At 45.6% G+C, this 26,090-nt stretch overlaps 1 protein-coding gene across 6 annotated transcripts in view; it reads right to left on the bottom strand.

The window, feature by feature from the left end:
• Positions 1 to 26,090, bottom strand: part of RIPOR1 (RHO family interacting cell polarization regulator 1) — a 713,696-nt gene that overhangs the window by 5,613 nt on the left and 681,993 nt on the right. For all 6 annotated transcript variants that reach the window (XM_069604490.1, XM_069604491.1, XM_069604493.1 and 3 more), the window contains one exon: positions 13,638 to 13,728. In XM_069604490.1, coding sequence (XP_069460591.1) covers positions 13,638 to 13,728 — 91 coding nt within the window. The remainder of the gene's footprint in view (positions 1 to 13,637; positions 13,729 to 26,090) is intronic.

Here is a 26,090-nt window from a genome sequence, read left to right as displayed (position 1 = left end):
CTAGTGGCAATGTTTCAAAGCATACAGGATGCCAGGGTCTGTAGATAGCCTGTATGCAGACATATTTTCCTCCAAAGCTCGCCCTCCCTGTCTATCACATTTTTCAGAGTTAACCATTTGGTCCATGCCATGGAAGAAACCGTTGCTTCATAGCAGGAACAATTCAAATTGTGTGAAATGTGCATACCAAGATATTTATAGGTCTCAACTTGTTCCAAGCTACAACCTCCCAAATGCCAAGTAAACCTCTTCCCCAGATAGGCACCATTGCCAATGGTCAGGATTTTAGTTTTGCCTGTATTGACACAGAGACCGCTAGGTTTGGCGTATTCCGCCAGCGCGTTCAATGAACGCTGAAGGCCCAATGGAGTGCAGTCAAATATAACGGTATCATCTACATACGTCAAACAGCGTAACTTCTCGCATCCATAACTAGGTGGAATACTTTGTACAGCCTCTAGGGCTGAAGCAAAGTCAGCCACATAAAGATTGTATAGTGATGTCGGCAAGACCACAACCCTGTTTGAGGCCAACAGTTGTGGAAATGGATCTTGTAAACTCGCCATCCTGTGTCAGCCTCACCCTCACAGTAGTATCCTCATGCAACAGCCTAATAAAATATAGCAGCGAAGAACCTATGCCCCATGCAGAGAATTTTTCCCACAATCTAACCCCATCTACTGTATCAAACGTGGAGCTGTAATCCACAAACCACAAATAAAGATTGGTGTCTGAAATTAGCAAGTACCCATATGGCGTGGCTTGTGCCGCGCCCTTTCCTAAAACCCATCTGCGTGTAGTTTAATATGGACTTTGTTTGAGACCACGTGGAGAGAAGCTCAAACAGGATTCTAGAGAATATCTCTGAACTACTGTCCAACATGGCCAGTTACCGGTAATTACAGGGGTCTGTTTGGGGCCCTTTCTTATAAACAGGAATCAATATTGATTCGAGTCCCATTGAAGGATATACACCAGTCTCACATACCTGTAAAAACAAGGTCCGTAACAGACCAGCCCAATAGCAGGGATCATTCTTAAGGACAGCGTTACATAGGCCATCGGGACCCAGGGCCCTTGATGATTTTAACTTCACAATTATTGTAACTATGTCTGCCTCTTTAACATCATGCCAGACCTTTTTTTTTAAAAACGTTTTTATTGATTTATAAACACAACCAAACAATACAAACCAAACAAGCAGTGCATATTTCAACAGTTTCATTATACTTTAACTGCTAGCTACTGCTTCCCTTATTCCACCCCCCTTTACAAGCCTATTACGTTACTCATTCTGTTCCCGCATCCTGTGGTACGGTCTCCCTATCTAAAGGTTCTGCTGGGTCACCTATTGACCCAAACAGCTCGGCTATCAATGATTTCCAGGCCATCGGGGACTCAGTCTCCTCCTCCCCCACCCTGTGCTGCTCGCTTCTTGCCATACAAAAATGGGCGGAAGCGGAAACCATGGTAAGGCTCTCCACAAAGCCTCCATATTTGCATGTGGCATGTCTTCCATCCCATGGCAATTCTCCTTTTTGCAAGCACATATGCCAGATCCTTCAGTTTACTCACATGCTTGAGTTTCTGTGAACTTGGGAACCCCCCCACAGACAAGCCCACACTGTCCACTACAATCTTGACCCCCTTTTTTTCCAGTTTCCCTTTCACTTCCCTCCAGAAGCGTTCTATGACCGGGCAGGACCAGAACATATGCACCATGCCCGCGTTCTCCTCATCACACTTGGGGCATGCTTGCCTTCCTGCGTTCTCAAACCTCGATATCCTCCAAGGTGTCATATATGCCCTATGCGTTATATACAGTTGAATCTGTTTCAGTCTCGCATTTCTAGATACCTTCTTATGATACCCCTGCGCCCGCTCCCACATCCCATCCTCCATCGGAGCTCCAACTTCCGTTTCCCAATCTAGTCTCAACTGCGTGACCTCCTTCCCCCACTTTAAACATCAGCATTTCATATATTCTGGAGATCTCATGGCCCCCTTCAGCTATGTTGTATATCATATCTATGGTGGCATCTGATTCCTCCTCTAGCAGAGTTTCTGGCCATATTCTTTTAATTCTCTGTACCATTCTATAATATGTAATATACTGGCCCTCATGCAACCCAGTTTCTTCCCGCAGCCCCTCAAAAGTAACACTAGAGCCCTCCCGCCAAATGTCACCCATTGTTGCCACCCTAACCGGTTCCCAGTGGTTCCTAAGTATCATTCGTAGCTGCACATCTGTCCCTGTTAATACAACCAATGCTATCTGCGGAGACCATGGGGACGGATTCTCCATCATCTGGCATGCCCTACGCCACATCATCCACCCTAGTAGCATCATTTTAGGGCGCCCCATCATTTCCGCCCTGGGTACCCACATCATTTCTTTCAGATAAAATGGTGCACAATCGCGCCCTAACAGCCTAAATTCCGAGGTCTCCTCATCAGAGAGCCATTTGGCAACATATTGTAACTGGCCTGCCACGTAATACACCTCATAATTGGGCAATTTTATCCCTCCTTTGTCATGGAAGTTCTGTAGCTTCCATAACGCCACTATTTCGCGTGCCATGCCACAAAAAATCCTTAACCATGCTATTCAGTTTGGTGAAGAATTTCCTAGGAATCGGGTACGGTATATTCCCAAAGTAGTGTAGAAGCCTTGGCAGAACCACCATCATTAGCATTGCTCCCCGCCCCATCATTGCTAAAGGTAGCTTCGCCCAGAATTGCATGCACTTCTCAATTTTTTTAATGGCTACTTCCGTATTGCACCTATGCTCCTCTTCCACAGTGTGGTATATATTTATCCCCAGGTACCGAAATGTGCTGACTGCCCATGGTACTTGCAATACAGGCAATCGCTCCAATGGGATCCCTATGTACCCCACTAATGGGAACATGCCGGATTTCCGGGGGTTCACCGCTATACCGGACAACGCAACAAATCTCTGCATGACTTCTAGAATGTACTGGAGATTTTCTTCTGGGTATCGCAAGTACACTAGCATGTCATCCGTGTATAGGGAGATCAGATGTCACTCCTCTTTAACCTCGATGCCTATGATGTCATATTGCTGTCGCAAATATATTGCTAGAGGTTCCAGGGCCAGTATGTAGAGCATTGGAGACCATGGACATCCTTGCCTGGTTCCCCTGCTAAGCTGCCACTTTCCCGATATCACAGATTCTGTCTTGACTCTAGCCAGGGGTTCGCTGTACAATATTTTTACCCACCTTAGATATCCAGGCCCTAACCCGTAGTGCTCCAGGACCGCAAGCAGCCGTGGCCATTTAACTGAGTCAAAGGCCTTAATTGCGTCCAAGGACACAATTGCCATTTCATCATCACTTTCGCTGCCGCACTCAATCATTCTTTGAAGTGTTCTATGGTTATTGGTAATATTTCTATTTGGGACATAGCCCGTTTGATCCGGGTGAATTAGTTTGCCAATGACCTTCTTCAGTCTATTTGCTAAGACAGCCGTCAATATCTTGCAGTCTTGATTTAGCATCGAAAAGGGTCTATAGGAAATGAAGCTGCTCCCAGGCTTGTTAGGTTTGGGGAGCGGTATTATGATGGCCTCTCTTAGTGACTCTGGTAAGCTTCCTGTCTCAAAAACTTCATTTAATATTCCTAACAGTGGCGGAAGGACCTCCTCCATGTATACTTTATAAGACTAACTTGGAAGTCCGTCTGTCCCTGGGGTTTTGCAAGTAGGCAACTGCCTCACCACCTCCCCTAATTCTTCTAAGGTAATCGGGGCATCTAGTTCCTCTCTTTCCTCCTCACTTATCTTGGGCAGCCCTATGTCCTCCAGCATTTCTCCCATCTTAGCGCGACTACTCTCGCCATCGTCCCCATATAATACCTTATAATAGTCCACAAATGCTTGATTAACTTCCTCCTGGGTGTCTACTACGCTACCATCTTCTCTCTCTATAGTCCTGATTGTAACTTTGGGGGTATCGCTCTTATATAACCACGCCAGAAGTCTCCCCGGTTTATCACCTTCCGCATGCTGTCTCTATACATATTTTTTATAATTGAGGTTACACAAGCTGTCCCAATATTCTGCACATTTTTGCTGTAATCTGAGTGTCAATTCTACCTGCTCTGCTGTATCATCTTCGCCCCTCGAGGCCTCTTCTAGTTTCCCCTCCGTCTCCTGTAGTTCGGCTAAAATCCCACCTTGTAGACCTTTCAATTTTGCTGTGGCTACTCCTTTCATCACAACTTTAAAGGCCTCCCATAGTGTTCCCGCCGAGTCTACACTACCAGTATTTATTTCAAAATAATGTACAATCTCCTCCCTGAAGTCCTCCCTAAAGAAGGGGTCTCTCAATGCTTCAGCTTGTAGGCACCATGTCGGGATCCTTGCTCTCGGGGGGCAGTATTGCCATTCAAGAATCAGGGGTGAGTGGTCCGAAAGGACTCTAGCTTTGTACTCTATTTGTGTAATCTCCGCTATCATTTCAGGTGAAGTAAAGACATAATCCAACCTCGTGGATAACTGCTGTGGGGCAGAATAATGTGAGTATTGCCTTTCCTGGGGGTGTCTCACTCTCCATGCATCCTCCAAACAGAGGTCATTCAGCAATGTCTGTAATGCCTTGGCAGCAGGGGCTGGGCTATCTATCTTCCCATCCGATCTATCTACCCTCAGGTTCAGTACGCAGTTGAAGTTCCTCCCTAGATCACCGCGCTTCCTTCACATGCGCTCAGATTAGTACACAGTGTTCTAATGTATGCCGCTGTGTTCTGGTTTGGGGCGTACGTATTGACTATACTTATTTCCCTATTTTCCACCAGTCCCCTCAGTATAACCTTCCTCCCGTCTGTCTCAGCTATCACCGGTAATCGCTGAAAGGGGACATGTGGTGCCACCCAAATAAGCACTCCCCTCGCATAAGCACAGTATGATGAGCCCACCAGCACTCCCTTCCATTTCCCAGCAATCGTGTCCATTCTCTCCCGAGTGAGGTGGGTTTCCCGCAGCAATGCAATATCTATTTTTTGCCTGCGCAGGTACAACATAACTTTGTTCCTCTTCAAATAACTGTTAAGCCCCCGCACGTTCCATGTAACTATTTTAAGGTCTCCCATGGCCTATACGAGTTCCATTCCTCCTCCCACAGGTGCAGTCTAACTCTAAGTTCCAATCCAATCTGTATAGGCTTGTTTCCCATTTTAAACTCCCATTAACCAAAAACACCCCAAACTCCCCATTCCCCCCCCAACTCCCGTCCCCAACATCACTCCCCCAACTGCACCCCCCCAAACTGTTGCCCAGCTCCATCCCTGGATCTCAGGCACCCCCGCATCTAGCTCTTTCTGGCAATAGCCTATACTCGAAGCTCAGTAGGGTGAGGTTGCCCTAATGGCTATCCCACCGCTTCTATTATTTCTTGGGGTGTAAGGTGCCAGCGTCCTGCCGCTTCCGTTTGTTGCGGATCAACCATGGCATACTATGCATTTTGCTCATGCGCTCAGTATTCTATATCCCAGTCTGCCACACAACAACAAATCAGTGTACTCTTAGTCCAGTTGACCCTACCTATCCTCATCTGTTTATCAATGCCTTAAACAAATCTCCAATGGAGTACCCCGCAATGCCAGATATCAATATGCAAACAACACTCCAATCACTTATCGTGCTCCTTCTGGGCCTGTGCAGCCTCTTATTCCGGGCAGCCCTGCAAATCCAACCATGCAGCCGCTTCCCCCGGGGTGTAAAAAAAGAACATTCCACTTTTGTACAACACTTTCAATCTAGCAGGGTACAGTAGCATGTATTTGATGTTGGCCATCCGCAGCCTTCTTTTCACCGCCACGTAGCTGAATCGTTGCCTCTGGACCAGCATTGTGTAGTCTGGATATGCTGTTCTGCTAGCCGCGGCTCTGTCAATTGTTCCACCTTTACGAAAATATTCCAAAATCTTCTTGCGGTCTTTATAGTTTAATATTTTAGCGATTATTGCACGGGGGGGGGCTCCGGGCTTCGGTTTTCTTATGAGGGCTCTGTGCGCTCTCTCCACCGTGAAGCCTTGCGACAGTTTATCAGCCCCTATTTCCTGTAGGATCATATTTTCTACATAGTCCGTAGGGTCCTGGCCTTCCTCCCCCTTCGGCAAACCGACCACGCGAATATTGTTCCGTCTCGCTCTCCCTTCGGCCTCCTCCGCACGGTTCTCCAAGTTGGCCACTTGCCATTACAGTGTGTGGATCTCTTTTGCATTTGCAGTGCTGGTGTCAGTGTTGGTTTTGACCGCGCTCTCCAAGCTGCTTGTTCTGTCTGCTAGCACCCTGAAGTCCTGGCGCAGCAAATTGACTTCTATTCCCACTGCATCTATCTTTGCCTCTAGGGAGGTCCGCAGATCTGCCATTGCAATCCCCCATGAGTCTCTTAGCTCCGTTATGGCTGTTAGTATTTGGTGATTCTCGGCCCCCGGGGGACTTTCAGTGGGCGCAGTTGCGCCAGTATGCGTTGAAGCCGCTGGCGACTGCTGTATCTTGGCAAACGCATCCATCGTGGACTGCTTGCTTTTACCCTTGACCACTCTCCCCGTCCTCTTGTGCGTTTGGTCACTTGTCCAGGCTCACCTCGGCTACGATTTTGCAAGTCTGTTCCTAAACACGCTGTGGCATTGGTGTGTCACTCCAGGCCTGGGCTGTTCCTCTCGGCGTAATCTGCATAGGTCCTTGTGTGTTGTGCCATGTTTTCAAGTGGGTTATGTCCTCCCACGTTTTGGATGGCTCTGCTGTTTACTATGGCTCCTTGTCGAACTCCTTGGGGCAATCAGACTTGTCGCCTCTTTATATTATGTGCCCCCTATACCTGGTCACTGAGGCAGCACACCTGCCAGCTGCCATCCAGCCCAGCTTTATGCCTCGTTCTTTAAAATGTGAGCAATGTCACAGGCACGGCTGGGGGCCTCCACCTTTCGCCCTGTCTCAGCCCCTGTGTTTATTCGCAGCAGCAACACAGTGTTCAGTAGGGCACTGGGCGCTTCGTCTGGTGTGGACTGATTTTTAAGTGGAAAGTGCTTCCGGTCCCTTGTTTGAGGTTATTTTCGTTTCAAATGTCATTTATAATGTTATATTATTCCCCTCCTCACATCGTGGGAGGAATTCTCATTGGGCCTCTCTGTTCTCCCTTCCATTCTTGTTAGCCTCCTGGTGTCCTTGTCAGTGTGAGCCCCCATTCAGCAATTCTGCTCACACAGGCGCTTCTGCGCACAGCGGAACGCTCAGGGCCCAGTCCCCGGGCCCCTGTCCTACGTTCTCATGGGCCTGGCCACCGCTGTACACACGGGCTGCCCGCACGCTCTCTCCGTCTCCCGTCTTGCCGCTCCCCATCTCCACAGCTCGTTTCACTCGGGCAGCTCACTCAATGGTCTCGTGTGGAAAGAGGGGGGCCGCGCAACCTCCCGATGCCGGTCCTCTTCAATCCGTCTCCGTCCGGCACCTCGGGCTCCACATTTCAGCTCTGCATCCCGTCGGCAAACCAAGCTCCCCACTTCAGGCTCCAGGGTCCTCATGGCTACCAGGAACAACGCTAGTACATCCGCCGTACGCTCAGGTCCGCACATCTGTTTTCAACGCCGCGACCGCATCTCCTTTGTTGTCCGCAATCTTGAACACATTGTAGCAAGGCCGCCAAACTCTTCAATGTTAATTTTACCTATATTGTGTAGTCCGATTCCTTAGATCCTGTGGCTGCAGCAGGGGCCAACATTCATGCTCCAATACTTCCAAATCTGTGGCGGCTGTTCAATCTTTTGTGCATGTTGCAAGGATCATCGTCGGATCTCCGGAGCACCTCTCCCCTGGCCCGTCCTACTCCATGGCAAGTTAGCCACGCACCCTAATGCCAGACTTCTGTGCCAATCTTGGTAGTTCTTACCACAGGATGTTTAAGCTCAGAGGTCAAGCAGCAGGTTTTGGTAATATGCGAGGCCCAAGTCTTTTCGGAGATGCCACACACCAAACGGTCAGAGTTGAAAGTGCTAAGGTTTCTTAAGAGGAACCAAAGGTTTTTGGTGTCGTGAGTCTTAAGTATTCGATCAATGGTTCTCCAGTTGCAAGCATTTTCTTTATGCTTATATGCACGCAAACCAGTTTTTATAGGCGGCTCTAGCTGTCCCTTTAAGGCATTTATTCTTGCTAATGGGAATTAAGTCATTTTTTACTATATCACGAAGAATAGACTACAATAGTTATTCCCTTTTATCTATTGCCACATCAAAAGGATATCCAGCCCCTCTTACTTTTGTATACCTAGTGACAAGTTTCCTAGCATGTACATTATATCTGTCGAACAAGCATTTCAGGTCCCAGTCATAACTAAGGACATCTACTTGAGTCTTCATGCAGGATCTGAGATGAACATTTAAATAACTGATGTTAATGGTAGACCAGCAAAGTCTGTTACCCCTAGAATTAACTTGCCTGACATTCAATGCTAAGAGCTGCATTATCACTTAGGTCAATGGAACCCACTAACAGAATTTGCAAAAATAAAGTTGATGCAACTTTTATATGTCTCATTTGACCAGGTCACCACTGGAACCCCAGAACCAACAACAACCATTTCCAGGTCGAATTCCAGAAGAGTAGAATGCCAAGCCAAGCACCTTGACCGGGCCTCCAGACCACAACTCCCCCTTGCTTGCACCATTGATGCTTCCGTACAATCTACATTAAAATTCTCAGTAAGTATTACACCCCAACAAGGATGACTTTCACACCATGTCCTCAAAGTTTCAACAACTGCACAAATAAGCGTCTTGGTTGAATGACCTCCCGGTGGGTCGTACATAGTTATCAGCAAAAGTTGCTCTGGGCCCCATGGGGATTTGGACAGCGTTACGGGCTAAGTTTTTTGTGCATCGGCTTATCACAAAATCATAACCAACTTTTGCTCCAATGCAAAGACCCCCTTTTGGGGAACCCTTTGTAACTGGAGCAGCCAGATTATGGACCATACTGTACCCCTCTAAATCAAATGAGAACGTCATCCAGGTTTCCTGCAAAGTAAAAACCTCAGCCCCTGTCAAACAAGCTAAGCCTCACTGGTTACTAACAAAAGTGTTGAACCTTCTAGTGTTCTAGGACACAATCCTTAATAGGGCAGTGGAAGGCGACGCAAGAATTCAGTGTGTGGGATGCACATATGACCAGTGACCCTCCAGTCTTGTAGCCGTTGCTCTGTAACCAGAAGTCACATACTCTAAAGTTTGTGGAGCATGAACGCCCATAGCCCCCTGTCTCCATAATTGCTGACTCAAGGCCGATGGGCAGAAAACCGATAGCTTGTAGCCCAGGTCCGCAAAAGCAAGAGCACATTTTCACATCTGTTCGATATCAATTGATGAATACAAGGAAACAACCACCCAGTTTGACACACTTGAGTAATGAGGCAGCTCTAAAGATGCTTTGCTCGTAATGATGGCAAGGTCTGGAATACTGTGCATTAGTCTTAAGAGCCTTTTTCTGTTTAAAAAAGGGCCACTGCAGGTCAGCGATGTTTCAACCAATTTAACGTGTTGAATGCCTACGTAACATGAAAAGTCTGTAGTAGTGGCATTATTTATATTTGAGTCTTTAGACGTCTCTGAGACCAGGTTATACCGGGGAACAGAGGGAGTGCACAGGTCAGCACAACCTTGTGCTCTGTCCCTCTCAGCCAAAGAAATCGGCCTGGAATGGTCTGTCACAGGTGCATGCAGTGCGGGCAAAGGATTTTAAGAGTCACTGGGGATATGTGTTGTATTTACCTGGTGAACTGGGGCTGTCAATGGAGCAGATTGAGCGACTCTAGAAGTCGCCCAATTATCCAAAAGCCCTTGTAGCATGACCCCTCCTTACTTCACCATTTGGTAACTCATTAATGACAAAGTGGGAACCAGAAGGAGCAGAAGCCGGAGGATTTGAGTTCGATATAGGTTCAGTCGATGTCAAGCCCTCTGTCACAAGCCTTTTTAGCTTCGAGGCACTAGATTTATTTTTCCCCAACTTCGCCTTAGCTTCTAGCTGATCGATAAACTCCTGAGAGGGCGCTGAATTCATCATTGACTGCACATACTCTAAGGAAGTCTGTCTGCGCTGGAACCTAGTCCCCAATATTCGATGACCTTGCACTTGAAACCAATTTTCCCGATATTGGACTAGTGGAACCCACCTCTTCTGATGCAATGGTGATGACTTCAGCCATTGAAGTTACAGGTTTTTAATTAAGTTGATGAGATTTGATCGTATTCACTGGGTGTATTCACTGGGTGATTTGACTCTTGCCAACTTTGGCTGCTACCTCCCCCCCCCCACCTCTCACGGTGCTTGCAGTGCCTCAAGGATTTTTCCCAACAGAGATCTAACAATCCTTTGATCTTCAGCTATTCTGGCACAAAGTTGGAATAAGGCCTCTGTTTTAGACTCCAGGTTGTCAAGTTTACTGGTCTTTACCAAAGTAGCATCTTTTGCTGTAGTGGGATTCCCCCGCGTTTCGAGGTCAACTTAAGGGGCTTCATCACACGAGTCCTCTTCACTGGAAGAAAATTTGGAAGTGGAAAGCAAAGCTTCCAAGTCCAGTGTATTAGAAAGTGGCGAACCAATCACGTTGTTATAGTCCGGTTTTTCATGGCCCAAAGAGTTGCGGCGCATATTCAGACAATGACTCAATTAGGACCCGTTGTTGTCTATATTTGAAAAATCGGGTGAAAGATCCATCGCTGTAGTAACGGGATCCAGTGTATCCACTACCACTTGATAGTTGGTGGCTGGCATCTGTGATAGGCCTTCACTAGTATCAGTACGTGGCGCTCCCATGAAAATGGTAATTATATGTTGCGTTGTGCCCTGCGTCCCCGTAGAGTCCTTTTTGTCTTTCTTGGGGCAGGGAGGACTACCCAACTCACGCTTACCCCCCCAGCTGGGTTTCTGGGACGTTTCCCCCCTTACACTGAACTGCGCTACGTAGACCATAGGTGTGTGGATCGGGTTTAGGCATAATGTCATAGTAGAGGAAACAATTGTGACACAGTAAAATGAATCGGCGAGTTGTAATACTCACGGGTGTGCACACCACCTTAGCCGCAGAACTGCAAAACTGGTCCACCAACACTTGCTGCCTTCGCGCGTGCATTCGCGCTGGCAGTGGCATTTTCAAGGCAGAGGCAGTTCTAGTTTCAAGACTTTAATGATGTTTTCTACTGCAGGGTACTGTTGTGTACTCACTGCACTTCACAGCCAGGCCGGGTCAGTAAGAGAAAGAGGGAGGGACGTAGGGTGGCAAGGAGTGCAGAACGCAGTGTTACCTGACCACTACCAGGACCGGCTTCCACTCCTCCTCGGATTCGAGGCTCCAAACTCCCCGCCCCTAACACCTGCAGACTCTCAAAATCCCCCGAACTCCTCCCCTCACAATACAGCACTCAAAGCACACATTACTGCAGCCATGACCAGCTCTCTCTGCCGCTTCTGCTCGCCACTGCAAAGAGCTAGAGGAAAGCAACTAGAAACGCCTGGGACCGTCAAGCCGCACCACAGAGCTGCAACAGAACACAGCAAGAGCAGAGTGGCCGCTTCCGACAGTTCTGTCCCAGTTTTTCCATTTGTGTGATAGTATTGGTGTTCATTTTTTAGCAAATATTTGTGTTGGATGTGTGTGTAATTAAATGTGGTCTGTTTGAAAGTGTCACAATTTGTAATAGAAATGTGAATTAACCTTTCTTTGATTTGGAGATGTCCATTTCTATGTGTTTGCTATTTGTTTTAAGCAAAAGAAATCAGGCTGTATTAAAGAGGAAAATGGAATTTGCCTTGATGTTCAGTAGCCCAGCTCTGTTTGCGACACATAGCAAGCACTCTGCCAATTTGTTATTTTAATAAATGTTGAAAAATAGTATTTACAATGCAATTATTTTATAGAGCAAAAACAATGCATATGAATTCAGATAGAATGACAAGAAAATAAACATGTATAAATATAGATCGAAATGTAGAAAAAATAAATACCATAAAAGCAGCACTTTTATTTAAATTTAATCTCTTTGAAAGGCAGATGGATGTTTTAACCTCATAACAACTTTCTTTGTTCTAAAGAAAACCTCATTTGTTTATTTTAAGCACCTTCCTTTGTTTTGAAAATGCATCTTTTAGCAATGTATTTATATAATCTCTTCTTTATATATAAATAAAACCACGCCCTTGTTTCAGGCTTCTCCCTATGCAAGCGCCACGTTGCTTAGTCACATGATTGAATCGCGTGTGCAGTCTCCAAGGCCAACAAAAATAATCCTTTGACAGTCATCAAGTATGCACTGGAGTGATTAAAACTAGTTAGTATTGTTAATGCTCCTTTTGTGAGCCTTCAGAAATTGAAAACAATTTCTCTCAAAGAGAAAACAAATCTAGCAGGAAGGCTTCAGAGCCTTCTGTTCTAAGCCAGCATCATGAATGGATGAATGCACGCTTCAATACGCTATAGATCTGTATAGTGCAAAGTGCTAAAATGTACAGTACAATATAGATACAACATAAGATACAGCGTTAACTCTTATGGTCGCCAAGTGTGCAACATGTACAAATGTATGTATATATTTTCATATTCAGCTCCTGATGACAAAAATTGTATCAGGATGTAGCGCCAGGGGTTTAAAAAATAGATTAATCTATGACCCAAGATTAAACCTTACCAAAAATGTTTGCTAGTAGACTTTTTCTGTTGCAACATATAGGTGGTGTTTCAGCGCAACCTATTGAGAACCAGAAGAAGTGCAATGGCGTGGAGAGAGAGGGGAATATGGCTTTTGTGGATACACATCCATAGCAATTTGGACATAGTCCTCCAGTCCTCCTTTTCAACATTCATGAAGTCACTTTTCACCTCAGTCAAGTGGTGTCACTGAGGTCTGTTCCCCTAATAAAGGTTAATTGAAGGAAAGCACTCCAGTACTTGCTTGATGCAAACTGGCTCAGAGGCCAAAGGAATGAGCAGCAATCCAAGCTGCCCGTTTACTTGGATTGCATGGAGAGCAGTGGCGCATCGCTGCTCTATCCTTTGGCCTCATAAAGCACCTCCACAATCATAAGTCAACCACCAAAAATGTTAGTATTGCCAATCTTCTTTTCAGGATGTTGGGTGCGGTCGGGATGATAACATAGGTGACAGTGATAGGCTTGCAGCTTCTGATGCACCCACTTAAGTACCAGGCACACTTTCTTTAAGGTGGCATAAACCCCATCTCTCTTTTGCACTCTTTCTGAAGAAATACTTTTTTTCTGAGGTACACTAGAGCATTATTGCTTACAGGGCCTGCTAACTGCATATGATTTTGATTCTCTTAAATGAAGAGTACTAGTCTTTAATCTGTACACTGAGGTCAGGATAAGTTTAGTTAGAACAAAATATTTTGGGACAGCAAAATAGGATGGACACACTCTGTAGACAACACAAACACAGGCTTGGATTTGCACTTCTTCAGGAGTTTTGATACAACAGCTTCAACAGTACGCTCCATATTGTGACCCCCCCAGCACCTAGCTTTCTCCTCTAAATGTGCTCACAGGAAGGACCTCTGGTTTTGCTAAGCAGGGCAGTAGAGGGTGAGGTTTAGTAGGTACTCACCGAAGAGCATGAGGCTGTGTTTGGCAGCGCAGCGCACCTCTTCCTTATCCGTTTGGCACAGGTAGAGCAGTTGCTCAATGCTTTCCTTAGCCTAAAAGGAAAAAATGAACAAAAAAACATGATATCGGAGTACCCCCACACCTAAATACCTACCAACTTACACACAATACAAAAGATTAGCTAAAGGTTGCATATATAAAGAGTCATACATCTAGTTAGCCTTTGCCACCTTGTTAGTCTTTACCACACAGATCCTCCTTCACCCTTATGAGTCCATAGGTTGCAAATCATTTCCCTCTTCATATTTACATCTCCCCTGCATTATTATCAATCTGCTCCTTATCTTTTCCTCTTCACCACATACCATAACGTTATCGCCTCTTGCACATATCCTTTAAATCTTCTGTCACTATTGTCACTCCTTTCACCAAATGCCATAATTGTATCTACTCACCGTCTCAAACTTCTGGCACTTCTGTTGCTGCATGTCCCATATTCCCTAGCGCCTGTGCCCCCTCTCTTTTTTTGCACATTTTACAACACTCGTCCAACCCTCAACCACTCTCACCTCTTCCAAAATGTGCTTTGCAAATGGCTCCTCTCAAACCCCTTAACACGCTGTCTGTTAAGAGATTTTTACACAACCCTCTGGTGAGAGCCAGGAAGCTATCTGCCATAAAGGATAGTCCAAACTCCCACTGTTGTTCGGAGTAGCAGAAAAGTCTTGGCTTCACTAAGGGGAGGGCATAACGATGGTGGACAGGAACAGTTTGTTCCAATAGGTAACCTGAGAAACTAGTCTACACATGTATACTTAAAAATATATACTGTTTATTAGAGAATGACATATTAAGCAACTCGAAGTTGAAAAAAGTACTCCAAGTGACACAGTGGTCTATATGTATAAATGGGTACTGTAAGGAAGGCATGGTATCAAACAGTGAACACAGACACAAGTAATCACAGTTCAAGAGTGTTTATTGAACTTCAAATGGGTTGGTTGAACGCCTATCTAAACCTAAATCTAAGGTTGGGAGCAAGCTACGACCATCAAATAACAATAACGCAGTCCTATTCAAGTCTCTGTCAAATAAAAGGGCCTATACTAACAAACCTATTGCCAATCCTTACTTCTAAATACAAAAAAGGGTGTGGGACAATGGTGTATGCAAAAAAAAAAGTGTTCAAGAAATAATATGTCAGGACGGTTGAGCAGTTGGCTCCTCTTCCCCATGTTTTCAGCATGGGGCAAGGTGGCACGTTCGAACTTTGCACACACTCTGGCTTCTCGGCCACAAGGATTCAGTTCAAAGCACAGACCTTCGAGCATTCTGCCAAAGCATTGTTTGCAATAACAGTGTCTTAACGCACAGGGACTGTCGTAACAAACAAAGTCTCAAAGTTCCATTCCTATCAGGATGTTACATGCACAAGTCCTCGTTTAATGTTCATTGTGGGTTTCCCTCTTCAGGCCTAGACCTTTTATCACAATGTTCACACTTTCTCTCCCTCGTTCGGGCTCAGACCACAGACCTCCCTCGTTCCGGCTCGGATCTTCTTGATATCTCAATGTTGTTATGAATCACTACAGGCGTTGGTCTATTTGGCATCAGAATAGATCCTGTTATGCTACCTTTTTTAGCCTTCCTAAAATGGCCGCCAAACGAGCCTGTTCCAGTTTGCTTCGACAGACTCAGCCTGCTCTGGGCTTCCGCGTTCAAGTGTTCATGTGACTGTATTTTAAAGCCGGAACGTGAGAACACAATACGTCGCTACTCTTCAGAGAGACGCTCCGTAAGTTTGACTCTAGGTTCTTACTGTACCTAACTACACGTATTCTTCTGAATACCTACCTGCTGTAGATTTCTTTTTTCTTACCTGTTGTGCGTATTGTTAGATCCTTTCCTACAGATCCACCCTTTGCCTTTGCTTCGCCAGATCAGATTCAGACCTGTTTTGGGAAACTCCTCCCCTCATCAGCCGCGGTTCTTCCTACGCGAGTTACCGGTTGGATCTCCTGCCTTTCCTCGCCCTTCGGATCATTCTCTGTAGTTGCCGGGTTGTCCCATCTTAATAGCAGATCAGGTAGGGAGTACAGGACGTACTGATACACAATCTTTTCTCTTCTGTTACGAGTAAAAGTTACTTAAGAGAAGTCATTCACTTTGTTCACCGTTCCTTATAGAAAGTTGCACATCCGGAGTTGCATCCTCGCCTACAAAATGTCCAAGACCTTTCAATGCCATTTCACGTAGGTACTTGTATTACTGTCATCTCTGATTCTCTCCCTTTTGGTTGTATCTCTTACTCACTATTCTTTCTATTACGCACTACAGAACTTTACAGGACTTCTTTGATCCAGCACCAGAAACAGTAACTCTTCTATGAGAAGTATGAAACATTTCTTTCTCTGGATTAAAAGTAGCATTACGTTTCTATATACTTATCCATCAATTTATTTCTCTTTGGTAAACTGTTAGGGAGTATTAATTCACTGCTTCTACCAAGACTCATCTGACAAGATTCGAGGGATAGAAGTTCCAAAGAAACATCGCACCCCATTCCTGTACTAGGGTTTTCTTTCCCAGAGGGTTTCCCTGGGAGTTGTGCTTTCCTCCGCTCTTTATAACATCAGGTGGCGGGCTTTCAGGGGGATTTCTCATTGTCATAAACTTGCTGTCATCTGATCAGGTTAGTGGTGTTCTGTTATTATTGGTATTTATATTTGAACAATGATAATAAATGTTTACATTTGGTCTCGCTCGGACCATGTACCTTCCTCGTTCGGGCTCGGATCCGCTTGATATCTCAATGTTTACATTTGGTCTCCCTCGTTCGGGCACGGATCCTCTTTTTACCAAAATCAAAGACTTTTGGATGTGTGATGGGTTTTGCTTAAACTGTCGCAGGACCACTTTGATTCATTTGAAACAATTGTTTTCACCCATCTTCTACTTTCATTTCATTGGCGGGATACCTTACAATGATCTTCGATTGAGCACATTCACGGTGCTGGACCACTCTGTCAATGGTATCGTATCTTGCCTTCTTAATTTCAAACATTCATCAGCAGTTTAGCTTTACTTGCGTCTTTCATCACACGCTTTCAACCATGTTCATTCCAGCGCTCATTATACATTGTTGCTGCTTGCAACCTTGACTTCAACACAGAGCGGTTTTGCAACAGTCTCCCCAACTCACCGGCTGTGTTGATCTCTCTGGCACTTTTGTTCTTGGAGCCAATGACGATACCACAGCGGCTGCTGCTGCTGCTTCTCCCCCTGCCTTGGTTAGTTACGCGAGAGGGCCCTCTGTATCTTCGACACACAATGCAGGATTCTTTAGTCTGGATTTCCTGGCCTTATGCTTTCTGTCTTGAAGGTTTCCTGAAAGTTATGGCGTCTGGCTGAAAAAGTCAAGGATATTTCCCTTCTTACGAACCCTTCTGGGTTTGCCGTCTTTCTCCCCTCATTCAGTTGCCAACTCGAAAACTGCTGTTCCTTCGTGTGCTTTGCCTCGCTCAGAGTGTGCTCTCGAGGTGCGCCTTTCATCCATGTGGGGAAGTTTAATAGAAGTCAGGTGTGAGTGATTGTCAGTAATTGCTGGACTTCACCTGACCATAGTAGCGGGACATGCCAGGTACAATGCTCGGGTGCAAGTCTGTTTTCTCCCAGAGCAGGCTGTATGTGTGAATGTGCTCAATCGAAGGTCATTGTAAGGTATCCCGCCAATGAAATGAAAGTAGAAGATGGATGAAAACAATTGTGTCAAGTGAATTGAAGTGGTCCTGGGACAGTTTAAGCAAAACCCATCGAAAAATCAAAAGTCTTCGATTTTGGTAAAAAGAGGATCCAAGTCCGAACGAGGGAGGTCCATGGTCCGAGCCAGAACGAGGGAGACCAAATGTAAACATTGAGATATCAAGAGGATCCGAGCCTGAACGAGGAAGATCCGTAGTCTGAGGGGTCACAGGGTGCAGCGCCTCAGTATGTACTAGCCACAACGTCATGTCCGGCGCAGGGCACATAGGCGTTGGATGGAGATGATGCAGAGCAGCCCTATGCCTCCTGGTGGGGAAAATGTCCCTGAAGAAGATGAGGAATCTGTGGGAGAAAGGAATCCATTAACAATACCAATGTTCCTTATTGTTTTGTGTGCTGTGACGAATTGAGGAAATTCATCTTTTCCCCCAAGGGGGAGACCCTCACCCATCTGTGAGGCTAGGAAGGTGAGCCCGCTCCGGGACACCCTCCTTAGGAGTCGAGGCTAGTGGGACCTTACGGGAGAGACTCCCCATTAGTGTCAAAGACTCCCATTCCTGTGAGGAACTTCCTGGAACAAGAAACATGATGGCAATATATGTGACTGTCAAACCTATCAAATAATAAGTACCAAGATTGGGCTGAAGAAGAAGCTAACATGCTATTATCCAGTGGTCGAAGTGAATGAAAAGAAGTAGTGGAACTATGTTCCCTGCTGGCCTGCCCTAGCTCCCCGCAAACACCATGACCACACCCCCTCCCACACACAATACACACACCCAGACACTTGCACCTGCTGTTTAAGGGAATGTTCAGTGCAGTGCACTGAAGTGCAAGTTTCAACTTCTTCCTACACTTTTATTTTAAAACTAAACCATTCCGTAACGGTTTCATTTTAAAATAAAAGTATAGGAGCTGTAAAAGGTAATTTAAAAAGTAGATGAGCGCCGCTCCTGACCGCTCCTGCTCACTTCGACCACTGCTATTAACCAGAAGAGAAACTGTCTCTTTAGACAAAATAAACCAATTCACTGTGACGCGTGGATTAAAAGACGAGCACTTGTCAGGTAGAGAGAGAAAAGAGGGACGCGAGGAAAAAGAGGAACATCTGTCAAAGCAGAGGAGGTCCCCTGCGAACGTGAACCAGGGAGGCGGAGCCGCAGCAGAATGCTGTCAAGTTGCGCCGCCCGGTAATCCCTCGTACCTGTGGTCCTTCATCTCCTACGGTCCAGGTCAGGCCCGGCTCCGGTACCCCATCCGGTCATGATGCCAAGGAAAATCACCCTCGGTCCCCAGTCTGTGGATTAAACACAGCCGGAGACAGGGAATTCTCATCCAACACCACAGTGTAAAGAGGTCATCCACAGGTTAACGTGTTGTTGGAACATTGCAAGCACTGACATGGATGCCCAGGTGAAAATGGTGAAATCAGAGTTGCAGGCAGCAGCAAGAGAATGGAGAGAACACCAGAGTAGTAGGAGGGTCCAGAAGGAAGGACAAAGGAAGGATCAAGAAACAGGATCCAAGGAAAGAAACAGGCAAAGAGTACGAGGATCCAACAGCGTCAACTTCCCACAGGGCAGGGAAGAAATTGTGACTTGCGGTCAAGGGCGTCATGCTGCCTGAAAAAGCCCTGCCATGAATGGGGATCGAGAGCCAGGTTTGTGTCGTGATGGGCCCGGGAGGAGCCAGTCCTGGAAGCCCCAGCAGGCCCTCCATGGAAGGTAAGCACGATGCTGCAGAACGAGCGGTGTTGTGACAGATGCACAGCCCGCGAAATCCGAAGTTGCTGGGACACAGCACATGGAACGCGGAGAGACCAGCTTAGCTGTTTGGACTGATTTTCTATACTCTGGCCTGGTCGACAGATGTATAGAAGGCCAACCTAGTATTGTGACAGGCACAACTCTGGGAGCTGTAAACAAACCAGTTCAAGGTAGCAAGGCGAGTGGTCTAGGCTAAGTCTCAAGAGGCGGTCAGCTTGTAAGGGGTCCACAATGAGCACACACAGTGAAATAGTCAAGGAACACACTTTGACAAACAGGTATAAAAATACTTCTTTACCTATGGCCAAATAACACAGTGATACATGACTACTAACAGGTAATATTACTCAATACTACAAATTAGATACATATCTACAACTACTGGAGTAGGGCAAAATGCATATCAAACCCCTGAAAAGGAAAGTAGGGATTCGTATTAGCACTGCTAGTCCACAGAGATTCAATCCTAACTTCAGAGGTCCATCCCTAAGATGCATGTGGCTTTGTACCCAAAAGTTCAGCAAAGTTCCATACAGTTTTGTGAAGCTGGAAAAAAATTAAGGTAGGGTCTCTGGGGTTCAGTGAACAGTTCCAAGTGTCAGGGGATGAGTTAAAACAGCTAACGTGTTCCCAATTTTCGGAGTTGTGTGAACAAGCAGTGGCAAAGCCAAAGAAATCTAAAAGTTTCTAAAAGTTACCAAACATTTAAAAGTGAGTAAAGTGGTTCTGCTAAGTATTGCTACAACTCACCCCCTATACTCTGATTTTTCACAGGACTTGGCAGATCGATCGAAGAAGGTCCAAGGTCACTTTTCCCACCATCAGCCTCAACCCTTGATTCTCAGGGGTTGCAGGTTCAAGCAGCTCTCTGGTCGGTGTCTATTGCTGGTGCAAGATCTCCCAGTTGAAGAATGCAGCAGAACTATTTGCAAGGCCCCTCTCAGGACAGGAATAGAGACAGGGAAGCAGTTTTGGGCGAACGGCACCGATGCACGGCAAAGCAAAGGGATTCACTTGCTGGGGCCAGACTTTACCTCCTATCTCAGGACCTCTTGATGCGAGGACCACAAAATTTCGCAGAGGTAAGTCTTGTTGCACAAGCTGAAGATCCGCCGAGTTCCAGGCCTCAACTCAGAATGGCGACGTCTGCAGCACGGTAGCCCAAACTCAGAGCTGGCTAGCAACAAGGGTGGTCCTTGGGTACTTCCAAAGACTCTTCTTTGTTGGACTCCAAGCTGACGTCAAGAATGGATGTTCCGTCCACTCCAAGGGTTGCAGCTCCACTGCTGGAGATCTTCCACGGGACAGGTCTCTACCAGTGCAGTAGCAGATGTTGGTCGCCAAGACGCCTTCCGATGTGTCCACTGTCTCCTCCCAAGTCTTGTAGATGGACAGGAGTCTTGGCTCCTTTAGTTTCTTCCAGGATCTCTCTAGAGTGGGTGCAAGGGTCCTCTTATTATCATAAAAGCCAGGTAAGAGCAGCAGCTCCCACTAGCCAATGACATATCTGACCCCCACACACCACAGCAGTGGTTCAATCAGGCCCATTGGTGGCAAAACTCATGCATACCACTCAGTCACACTGGCACCAGTTTGTGGATTGGGACCAGACAGTCCCAGCCCACTTCCTGATGGCAAACACACATAGCCCTCCAGTAGCTGCCAAAAGCCTCTGCTTTCCCGGGCACTGAAAGTCCATATAAGGATTTTCTTGGCCCCACAGGCCAGGAAGAAGGCTAAAAGACAAGATGGCCAAAGGACTAGCGAATCTTTTTGGGGGAATGGTCAGGGTTCACCACTAGCCACAGTTAGTAACCAAACGCAGTAAGCCTACAACAAAATGCACGAAAAAATTCTAAAAAGTCACTGCTGCCACCAGCTAGTCCATTTAACACACCTAGGGTAACCAAACATCCTGTAAGTGTTAGTCTAGGGCAAAACAAATAGTGTACCACATTGTACTGCATTGTAAGATGCATTGTAGAATGATAACTACCACAAGTGGTAACAAGTTGCTAAAAGTAGTAACAAAGTAACTAGACTATGGGAAACAATGTTTTCCAGTACTGAAGCATATGTCAGTTTCCCCATAACAGATAAGCAAAAGCCAAATCAGTGAAGCCTAATGCTTCACTGCACTGTAAAAAAAACAGGTCTGATACAAAAATAAAAGCAAAAAGTTTGCAGGTCCATGGAAATGGAAGAAAAGGTGCAATAAAGAGGAATCATGCCTAACAATAGCCAAGAGCCTGAGATAAGCCAAGCCAAGTGGGGCTTGAGATTTGGTGGTGGAGCGACCCCAAGAGAGTCGTGGTGGGCAGCCTGCTCTCATAACAGTGCTGATACTGCCATGGGAAGCTGCTTCAAGCAACGAAGCTCCCCAATGAAATACAGAGAAGCCGAGAGGAAAAGTGAGGACTGCCTAACAAGAACACCAAGGAGAATGGCTCGACAGGGCGTTGGAGGCACATAACAGGGGCAAGATCAGTGATAACCCCAGAGACGTTCCCTGATAAGGAAGGTAAAAGGACATAGTAGGCCCGAGAAGCCAACCAACAATCATATGAACCAGAAAGCTTGTCTCAGTACGAATGAGAGAAACGTGAAAGCAAACTTGATGAATCTGAACTGTGATAACTTGAGCAAGAGAATAATAACATTCTCTGTAAGGGCCAAATCTAACTGTGATAACGTGAGAAAAAGAATAATAACATTCCCTAGAAGGGAAGTGAATGAAAGTGAAATATTAATCAAGAATGATCTCAATGAAAGCGAGAAGAGATTAGAACCAACATTAACAAATCTGAATAATTTCAATGACAGAAGGTGAATAAGAGATAACCAAACGAGTGAATAATAAAGCAGGTATATCTCTACACTGGGAAAAGAGGAAATCAAATCCTTTGTCAAAAGCAGAAGACTGGGAGGAAAGAGAGAAAGAGAGAGAAAGAGAGAGAAATAGAGAAATAAAGAAAGAAACAAAGAAAGAAATCGTCAGTTTGAGAAGTCAGGAGCATATGGCCTCACCAATGTATAAACTCTTGAACAGTGGTCAGGCCGTCTTCAGGAAGAAATGAAAGTGGCATGATGGAAGACAATCTCTAGAAATATATATATGTGGTCGGTCGACTGGAACACTTGAGCATGTGTTATGGGATTGACAGAAGGTCAAAACGTATTGGAACAATGTAACAAGTGTTATGAATAAGGTCCTAATTGTGGACAGAGAATATAACTTTGGACCAATGATTTTAGTCGAGGACACTGATCTGGAAAGGTTGTCATACCATAAGGTGATGTGGATTCTTTAGAGCTTCGATGATCGCAAAAAAGATAATTCTATGAAATTGGAGATCTACAACTTTTCCAAATAAGGCTATGTGGTTGCAGGAAATTTACTGTAAATACAATATTGAGAAAGTTGTTATGCAGCAGCAAAGGAGGAGCAAAATGTTTGAGAATATATGGAGTGGTTACTGGAAAGTGATTTATAGTAATTTGCAGTATGGAGTAATGTGGTAGGGACCGGGAAGATAAGATAAGCTATTGTTTTCATTCATATTGACTAACAACGTTTGTTTGTGCCTTTTTTTCCCTCGGTTTCTACTTCTTGATTATCTTGCTTTTTCAAGGTCTATGATTGGGGGTGAGGGGTTAATTGATGTTTCATGTATTTTGATTGTTTATTATATCATTAGTGTACTGGTTCTCTGTTATTTGTTTTTGCAAAGACCATTTTAAATTAAAAAAAGAAAGAAAGAGTATGATGAACTGAAGGCCAATGTAGCCTTTATGATAAATCAATCTAAGTCAATCTGAGGCAGTGTAAAGTAAATATACCAAGCTGAGGAAAGATTTACATGAACTGATAAGAAGAGTTGTCAACAACCATTTAAAAAGTGTATATTAATAAGAAGTTCTTTGCAAATAAGAAGACACGTGCGGAAAGCACCCAGCAGGAGAAGGGAGTCATTCTCCTGCCCTTATTTTTGTTTCTATAAGTGACAGTTTCAGATAGTATTCGTTTTTGGATGATTAACTTATTCTTTTTGGCAGTGGTCGAAGTGGGCGGGAGCAGTGCTCCTCTACTTTTTTTAATGAAGTTTTACTGTTCCAATACTTTTATTTTAAAAAGAAACTGCCCCGGAATGGTTTTGTTTTAAAATAAAAGCGTGGGAAAAAGTTGAAACTTGCCATTCACTGCACTGTATTGAATGTTCCCTTAAACAGCAGGAGCATTTGTTTAGGGGTTTGTATGGTGCGTGGGAGGGGGTGTGGCGATGAGGTGTGTGGGCAGCAAGAACAGGCCTGTAGGGAACATAGTTCCACTACTTCCTTTTGTACACTTCGGCCACTGCTTTTTAGAAACTTAAGACAGGCATGATATCAAGAGAGACACAGACTCAAAAGTAAAGTTCCGGGGTTGGTGTAATAACTAACTGGCCCCAACTCTAAAGGGAGTGTTCCCTTAACTGATGCTTCTAAGAGCGTCGATGTCCGTAAAACCAAAGATTGTCTGTGTCCAAACCTATGCTTGCCCTCACTCTTAAATCAAATGTGACCGGCAGTCTTCTTAAAGGAAAATAGTGGTTAAAAATGAAAAATAAACTACAGCTGGTTTCAGGTAATCTTACCAATGGGTGTAGTTCTGCCAGTTCAAAAATAGTTCAACTCAAAAGGGGTTGCCCTTGCAACCTTCCACAGAGGGCTCTTGTAGCACGTCAATAAAGTTCACAATGGCTTTGGGTCTCCTGGGGTTGGTTCCAAACAATAATTACGCAGTTCTGGTCAGGTATCTCAGGGTTCCCTTTGCCAAGTCTAGGCCTCTCTTTACAAAGCTCTTGTCTCTTGCACAGCTCTTGTTAGGCCTCTCAGAGTTCCCTTCCCCAAGTCTAGGCCTTTCATCTCAAAGTTCAGCAATGTCACTTGTGGGCCTCTTCGGGTTTCCTTCCCCAAGCGTAGGCCCCTCTAGTTTCGGACAAAAGTTCACTTTGTCTGGATGCACCTTTTCAACACACAGTTCTCTTCATGGGGTAGTGTCAGAGACTTCCCCTCCCTTTGTACTCTGCATCTCTCTTCTGGAACCTTTCTCTCCTATGCCCTTTCCACTCTGGTTGATTTTCTTCTCTTTCACCTTTCTTTCCTTTTGATGTGCACACTTGCATACTCTTTTCTCTTTGTCGTGCCTCTTGCACTTTCCTTTTTTCTTGCACCTCTTTTTACTTCATCTGTACTTCTTTTACACTCTTCCTGTTTTACTGTGCACACTTGCACCTTCTTCTTGCTTTGCTTTCTTTTGGTTGTGCTCTTTACAGACTTCTCACTTTGTTGTGCACACTTGCATCTTTCTGTTGCTTTCGGGTCACTTGCACCCCTCTCTTGCTTTCGGGTTGCTCGCACCCTCTCTCTATTTAGGGTCGCTCGCACCCGTTCCTTGCTTTTGGGTGGCTTGCACCCTTTTTCTCTGTTTCCTTTTACTTCTATTTTTTAAAGTTCACTTTCCTCATCTGTCTTTATTTCCGCGCCGTTAGCGTATCTTCCTTTATGCCTTCTCTCTTGCTTTCTGCTTTCTCTACTTTTGTGCTGCTTGTAAATTTTGTCAGTTTCCACTCTCGCTCCAGCCTCCCACATGTTCCAGAGTTTCTCTCTTCACTTTCACGAAACTCACTGGGTAGCGCAGCGCTGGCAAGCGTTCTCCTTAGGATACATTGGGTCGAGGTCAGGGTCTCGCCACCTGCCCCTCAGGCACCCTTGGGCCGGCACACGTCCCAAGGGAACAAGCATCTTTCCGGACACTGCCAGCAGGTCGCAGTCTGCCTCACTCCGGCTTACGGGAGACATGGCTTGCCAGACACGCCGCAGCCCCTGAAACCCGCCGGGCCAGCGTCTCGATACGCCCTCCCCTCGGACTCTCCAGGCTTCTCCTACTGCAGCTCCCTGCTCCTTGGCTCTCCTGGTCCCATCCGCAATTCCTGCTAGCTCCATGCTTCTGGCAGAACCACCCTTCTTACTCTATTAGTGGGACAATTCAATGGTAGTTGGTAGTAGTCTTTCCCCTGTTTCTCAATGGTTTTTCCATAGGTAACCCTCACTACTCTCTGTTGCCTCTTCTTCATCCAAGTATTAGTTGGAAATGGGGGGGGGGAGATAGAATGAGATTGGAAATACCCCAGACAGACTGAGGAAGCCTGAACTTGTCTCATCCTCTTTTCAGTACTAGATGTGGGGACTTGTTGGGGCCCATTAAGGTGAGGGAGTGATGATAAATCCCCTTGTTTATTAGAGCAGGATATCTGGGAGGAAAAATGTGAGTTCCTAGTATTTCTTCTGGGTTTTGAGGAAGGAGAGACAAGGTTAGTGTTAAGAGCTGGACAAGGTTTGGTATCTCTAGATAGCCACAAGCTTTTATCTTCCCTTTTGGTGAGGGAAGGTTAAGGGGCAGGATGGGGCTTGGGTGACAATATCCCAGGAACAAAGAGGGTGGGTAGGATGGATTAGGGCAAGGAATGGGTGAATACCATGCAGATGAATGCCTCTTCTTTAGTCCCCACCCCCTCACAACCGTCCTATTGGAGTAGCAGACTACAATTGGGAACCCATGCTCAGGTTCATGCGACATGTCCATACCGCCTTGATTGTATGACAGACGATATGCACTCCGACAGCCATTCAGAAGACACCCTCACATTGAGGCAATGGAAGGGAGTTACCAAGAAGGATGTACAGTGCCGAAGTGCCAGGATGCGGCTATGGGAATCATGGATGAACGCTGAAGAATAGGCTCTAAAAAACCAGACCTCCAATTTTATTCAGTTCTCAGAGGAGGACGCACTTGTCACGCCGTCAACACATGGGGATTGGACCCCTTTAATACAGACAGTACAGGTAATTTCAGACTTCATGTTTTTCCTATGAGTGCATACTCT

Source organism: Ambystoma mexicanum, chromosome 1p (genome assembly GCF_040938575.1).
Source record: "Ambystoma mexicanum isolate Mex_15411 chromosome 1p, UKY_AmexF1_1, whole genome shotgun sequence".
In the NCBI taxonomy this organism is placed as follows: Eukaryota; Metazoa; Chordata; class Amphibia; order Caudata; family Ambystomatidae; genus Ambystoma; species Ambystoma mexicanum.
The sequence above is the reverse complement of the archived record's forward strand: the minus strand, read 5'-3'. Positions and strand labels throughout refer to the sequence as shown.